General features: G+C 36.3%; 1 protein-coding gene across 6 annotated transcripts in view; it reads left to right on the forward strand.

The window, feature by feature from the left end:
- The window catches only part of fam114a2 (family with sequence similarity 114 member A2), a 31,090-nt gene extending 25,116 nt beyond the window's left edge, over positions 1–5,974 (forward strand). For all 6 annotated transcript variants that reach the window (XM_048543250.2, XM_048543248.2, XM_048543249.2 and 3 more), the window contains 3 exons: positions 2,111–2,183; positions 2,613–2,666; positions 4,319–5,974. In XM_048543250.2, the coding sequence (XP_048399207.2) occupies positions 2,111–2,183; positions 2,613–2,666; positions 4,319–4,420 (229 nt within the window). In that variant the 3' untranslated portion in view covers positions 4,421–5,974. The remainder of the gene's footprint in view (positions 1–2,110; positions 2,184–2,612; positions 2,667–4,318) is intronic.
- The last annotated feature ends 790 nt before the right edge of the window (positions 5,975–6,764 follow it).

Here is a 6,764-nt window from a genome sequence, read left to right on the forward strand (position 1 = left end):
ACAGCATTCTGTCTTGTAAGTGGAAACAAACTGATGCTGTTATTTTCTCTTCCCTGATTCTCTCCATTTATTATCGACATTCCTCTCCTTCTCAAATATATGATAAATAGTTATTTGAACATAGAAAAGTACAGCACAGTACAGGCCCTTTGGCCCACGATGTTGTGCCGTGGAATAATCCTAATCCAAAAATAAAATAACCTAACCTACATTCCCCTCAATTCACTGCTGTCCATGTGCATGTCCAGCAGTCACTTAAATGTCACTAATGACTCCGTTTCCACAACTACCACTGGTAAACTATTCCATGTGCTCACAACTGTCTGGGTGAAGAACCTCCCTCTGATGTCTCCTCCATACCTTCCTCCTAATGACACAAAGCTATGACCCCTCGTGGCAGTCAATCCTGCCCTGGGGAAAAATCTCTGGCTATCGACTCTATCCATGCCTCTCATTACCTTGTACACCTCAATCAGGTCACCTCTCTTCCTCCTTCTTTCCAGAAAGAAAGGTCCAAGCTCAGTCAACCTCTCCTCGTAAGACAAGCCCTCCAATCCAGGCAGCATCCTGGTAAACCTCCTTTGCACCCTCTCCAAAGCCTCCAAATCTTTTCTATAATAGGACGACCAGAACTGGACACAATATTCCAAGTGTGGTCTCACCAGGGTTTTGTAGAGCTGCAGCGTAATCTCGCGGCTCTTAAACTCGATCCCCCTGTTAATGAAAGACAAAACACCATATGCTTTCTTAACAACCTTATCCACCTGGGTGGCAACTTTGAGGGAGCTATGCACTTGAACACCAAGATCCCGCTGTTCCTCCACACTGCCGAGAATCCTGCCTTTAATCCTATATTCAGCATTTAAGTTCGACCTTCCAAAATGCATCACTACGCATTTATCCAGGTTGAACTCCATCTGCCATTTCTCAGCCCAGCTTCGCATTCTGTCAATGTCTCGCTGAAGCCTGCAATAGCCCTCTACTATCAACGGCACCTCCAACCTTTGTGTCATCAGCAAACATACTAACCCACTCCTCAACCTCCTCATCCAAGTCATTTGTAAAAACTACCAAGAGCAGAGGCCCAAGAACAGAGCCCTGCGGGACACCACTCAGCACTGACCTCTGGGCAGAATACTTACCATCTACAGCCACTCTCTGCCTCCTGTCAGCCAACCAATTCTGAATCCAGACAGCCAAATCACCCTGTATCCCATACCTCCTGACTTTATGAATGAGCCTGCCATGGGAAACCTTATCAAATGCCTTGCTGAAGTCCATGTACACCACATCCACTGCTCGACCCTCGTCAACCTGTCTCGTGACTTCCTCAAAGAACTCAATAAGATTTGTAAGGCATGACCTGCCCCCCTCAAAGCCATGCTGACTCCCTTTAATCACGCTGTGCTTTTCCAAAAAGTCATAAATCCTATCCCTCAGAATTCTTTCCAAAACCTTGCTGACCACTGACGTAAGACTGACTGGTCTGTAAGCAGACCAGAGCTTTGGGAGCAGAGAACTTGATAGTTGCAGGAAATAAAGAAAAGACTGCTGAAAATCTGGTTTCAATTGTTGCTCAATCATTTAATTCTGTTATGAAATAGCTACACAAATGGTTTACTCTGGTATCAATGTGCTGCCATCAAGCTAAGAAGATGTTCTACCGATTTAGAATAGTGACTCTACTCAACCTGGTGATGCTCATGTATTCAGAGCATGATGTGCATATTTCATCTTGAACAGCAGTCATACAATATTAATTATGCTAAGAATTACACTAACAACCTTTTTAAGGCTATTGTTCAGTCTCACAATGTGGCTCATGCACACTTGCTAGAAGCTACATCTGTACATAGGCTGGACCTTGTGCTTTGCAAACACAACATGGCCAAGCATTGATTTTTTTCAATTAAACTTGGGATACAACTGTTTCCTGGTGCATTCAACCAATCACAATCTATTTGCTATCCAGTCAGAACCCTTTTTTCATTGGAGTATAAGTTGTTATTTTTCTTTGAAATTTGGTATTCTTGCATCTGTCTTAATGAGCATTTTATTGTCTTTTGAATTCTTGAACATTTTTTTTCCTAATTCTGGTTTCCATTTACAGAGTGACAATTGCCTTATGTAAGGAAGTGGCTGCTCTTTCTAAACAATTTACCACCTGTTTGACAACAATAGGGGTAAGGAATTGAGTTTTGTTTTCCCCTCGTACAGAATTGAAAATCAAATTATAATATCTCTTGAAGTGGGTGGAGATGTGGTGTAGAACTTGCAATGCTGTCAAATAAATGCCTGTAGGTTACATCCAGTAGAATTCATTCAGCTTATCCTAAGTTTTTTGTTTTAATATGAACTTTGTTATTGGGCCTTGTAACTTGAAGAGATGAAGAAACAGTTGCCTGCTGCTGCAAGCGTTCTGATTTGCTCCTCAGCAGCAGTAACAAAGCCTGTAATCAAGATTGCACTCTGTTTTTCATTCAACTGAAAAGTAAATGTTTCTTGGCCATAACTTGGTTTTCTCCATTGTCGTATTAAAAATGTGTGTTTCCCAGCTTTCCTTCCAATATTTAATTTTGATGCTCACAACTCACCTTGTCTTTTCTTCACAGGCTAAAGAGAAGGTAGAGGTTCTTAATCCATTAATTACTGGAGTATTTTTGGAGGTAATTTATATTGAGATCAATGTATGCACTGCATCTGGTTGAATTCACTACATTAACCAAAGTTCCATGACATACACATCAGATGGGCTCAGTGATGATGACACTTTCAGTTCCAGCATCTGGACATACACTAAAGAGTGACACATCAATGTAGAACTGGAGGAATGATGCATTCTTGGAGATACCATCTTTGAGGAAAGATCTTACATTAAGGCACACATAGGTGGAGTTAAATTATTCCAGAGCATTACTTGAAACAGAGGAGGCCTAGTGTAACCAACTGCACCAAAAATGAACTAAAGTAACTCATCACTTTTATCTCATTACGATATGTGTCCTTGATGTATGTAAGTTCAATGTTTGCATAATAACAGTAATTATACTTCAAAAATAGTTAAATGTGACACATTTTGGAAAGACCTCAGGATCTGTCACATGCTAAGTGCAAGATTCTTGTTTTCTGTGGCATCATTTAGTTGAAATCCAAAGCATCGATTTAAAAGTCAATGTAATTATTTTTCTACTGTTGAAGATCTGTTTTCCTTAAAATAGATAAACTAACTCACTTCAATAGCAAATTTAGCTCAACATCTCTATTTACAGTATCACAAAGAACATGATCAGTCATTTCACATTATTGTTTGAGCGATTGAATTTATCCAGATGGTTGCTCAACTTACTTGAATAATAGCGGTGACACTTCAAAAGCTCATTGCATCAGCAATGGTTTAGAACACCCTAGGTATGTAGTGTATAGGCAAGTTTTTGTTTTACTTAAGTTGCCATAACACATCATCACACACAAATATTATTAGTACATTTTGCAGAACTCTATAAATATATTGGACTATAGAAAGTGTAGTGTAAAGAGCCAATGTGAATAGGTTACCATAAAGTATATTGGGAAATTAAGCAATTTGCTGTTGGAGAGAATTTCCTTTGGCAATATGGTGCAGAAATGCTACTTAATCAAAATTATCACATGTTGTTTGCCAGTGGCCCATTGTTCTTCCAGTGTAACCATTTTCCAATTAATAAATGTTGTGCTTATATGCATTTAACTTTTAATATTTCACCTTATAAAATTTTGCAATGCATATCATTTTTGTGATTCTGTGACCACCACAAAAGAAAACTACTAATTTATACAAGTGTTTTATGTATGGTGGCCATTAAGAGCATAAAAGAAAACATCAAATTGATCAGAGGACCAAATATTGAAAACAGAGCAGGCCATATGAAATGCTATCCCTAGAGTACACATTCGTTTGGTGTTTGCCATCCGTGATGAGCTAAAACATTTTAAAATCTCAACTTGATCTTGCTTGAACATAATTTTCTAATTTATCTGGTATTCAGTCAATTTCCTTTAATGTTTATGATGTCTGATCATTAGTATTAATTTTCACCCCGAATTGATTATAAAACAAAACTCAGGGGGAAAGAAAATCAAGGTTGGAAGCATTTAGATTTTGAGATACCAGCATTATGCCTGTAAGAGTCATACGTTAATTGAAGTGAAGAGGCAAACCTGCAAAACTCAGCAGTTTATCCTTTTTCAGTCATGCTAGTGAATATCTGTAAGTATTTTTTTTGTCCAAAATCAAATCTCACCAGCAGTCTTTGTAACTTTATTTAAACTTCTCTTTCAGGCTTCCAATAGTGCAACCTACATTCAAGATGCCTTTCAGCTCCTGCTTCCAGTTCTCCAAATTTCTGAAATCGAGTTTCGCTCGGACATCGCTGTACACTGACTTATTTTTTTTTACCTGATATATGACATATTTATGCAAGTTCTCTGCCAAAACTTCATCAACAAATGCAGGTTATTTAAAGTTGCATTTTAAGAGCAGTGGAGGCTGTTTTAGACATAGATTCTGATGGGAGGTGGAGTTGAACAGAGTGAAGCAAAAAGAAAAATGCCTGCTCAGAATAAAACCTAGACATTTGATAAGTTTGTTTGTTTTTAAAAAAGAAACATTTTTTCTCTCTTTTTGGTCTGATTTATGCAAGAGTGTATCATTGGACTCTGATATTAAAGTCAGGATGAGAGTTAGCTCAGACTTCTTGAAATTAAAGTTTTTGTCTTTAAGTGACAGAATGCTTCATGCTTATTGTAATTAATCACCTCCAAATAATAATTTCTGTGTCCAGTATAAAATAGTACATATTTTTCAGTTATTACTTACATTTATACAAAATGTTATTTGTAAGTATATTGTTATATACAATTATGAAGGAATTATGTAAAAATCAAATTTGAGATCGACCTTTCAGGCCTAAAATCATGGCATCAACTTTTAACACTGGTAATCTTTTATGAGGTGTGGACGTATATACTTGAATGGGCCCCAAGTGAAATATGAAAGTAAATTTATCAATGGAATAGAGTAAGAAAAAACAAAAAACAACACTAAAGAATTCATATTGATTAGCTAACTATTTTTTATAATATTACACACGTGTGTAAAAGTAAAAATGAAATCTGTTTTATTTACAGATTCTTATTTTCATTCGTATTTATATATTTACAATAAACTCAAGTCATTAATGTCTCCAGCATTATATTTTTGTTCTGAAATTTTTGACCATTGAACCTTCAAAATCTAGGGTGACTTTTAGAAAACTGAAAAATTCCTATTTTTGGGCCACAAATTTTGAAGTCAAGTTTACATGAAATCAGCTTTTATAAAAGTAAATACGGTAATGGAGAATGCACAGAAGTGATTAAACTAGTGGCAGTATTTCACTATCGTTTTAATGTTGTGTGCCAGTATGATCATTCAACTAAATGCAGTTTTAGATGCATTTAGACATTCTTATTTTGTACCTCAAACTTTTGAAATAATTCAGTGAATTATTTTGAAGTACACTAGGAATTGACCCCTAAATAGACCAAAATTCATACTGTGTGAGATCCAGGGGAGCATTGTTGATGTGTCATTACTGGGGTCTAGTCTGTATAATTCCATAGTTTGTTATTCTGGCACCATTCAGTGAACAGCGGGGAACTCTCAGTGTCATATCTGATCCATACTTCAACCATAACTTTAAAAAAAACACAGTCCCTCGTCTTGTGTTAAAGCAGATGCAGTTCAAAGTAATTCAATACATGTGAAACGCAATGGTCCATTGACCTTTTGATAAAATATGCTTTTTTTTTTGTAACTGTTTCTTTGTCAGTCAAGATAACTCGATAATCTGTGTTGATTCAGCTCATAGTTATGGGTAAAGTATATTTGTAGCTGCCACAAGTTGTGGCATTTGCTTGTCTTCCGTGAAGGAATAAAGAGGCTTTTAAGTTTTAAAGCCTGACTCTCTCTCTTTTTTCCCCTGTGCTGACATACCTAGTTATACATTGCTTTTTAATACATTTACTTAAATTGAGTTTAATTGTTCAACTGCAGTAGCAGCAATATATATACATCCAGCAACCAGAGAGTATATTATTCTTAGTTCTTTGGGTTCCCATTCATTAGCTGTTACAGATTAAAGCAGCTGCTTCCTTTTGCGGAGTCCATCAGTGCCTGGAGAAAATAGTATTTACCAAATCTTACTTTTAATATCGGGAAGTTGCTGGTCACCAATGAATGTAGGGAAATTAATCCATTTTATTATGAATATTCTGCATTTTAATGTAGAATCTGTAATACCTAGTAATGTATATCTTTGTGGTTTCATTTATGAAAAAAATGGAAACATTATAACTTATTGGATGTTATCCACTTTCTCATGATTTTGGGAATCCATTCTTCATAATTTAAAAAATACTCACGTCAAAATATCTACCTATTTATATTCAACTTATTAAATGGATATTTTTACGTCACTAAAAGAATTTTGGTAGTTGGAAAGGATAAATTTGATAAATCATAAATCATTAGTTTTAAACATATATGCAGTAGTAATGCTCAGAAATAATGTCAGAAGTCACATGACACCAGGTTATAGTCCAATAGGTTTATTTGAAGTCACAAGCTTTCAGAGCATTGTACCTTTGTCAGGTGAAGTAAGATGAAGGAACAGCGCTCCAAAAGCTTGTGATTTCAAACAAACATGTTGGACTAAACCTGGTGTCGTGTGACTTCTGACTTTGTC

Source organism: Stegostoma tigrinum, chromosome 13, assembly GCF_030684315.1.
Source record: "Stegostoma tigrinum isolate sSteTig4 chromosome 13, sSteTig4.hap1, whole genome shotgun sequence".
In the NCBI taxonomy this organism is placed as follows: domain Eukaryota; kingdom Metazoa; phylum Chordata; class Chondrichthyes; order Orectolobiformes; family Stegostomatidae; genus Stegostoma; species Stegostoma tigrinum.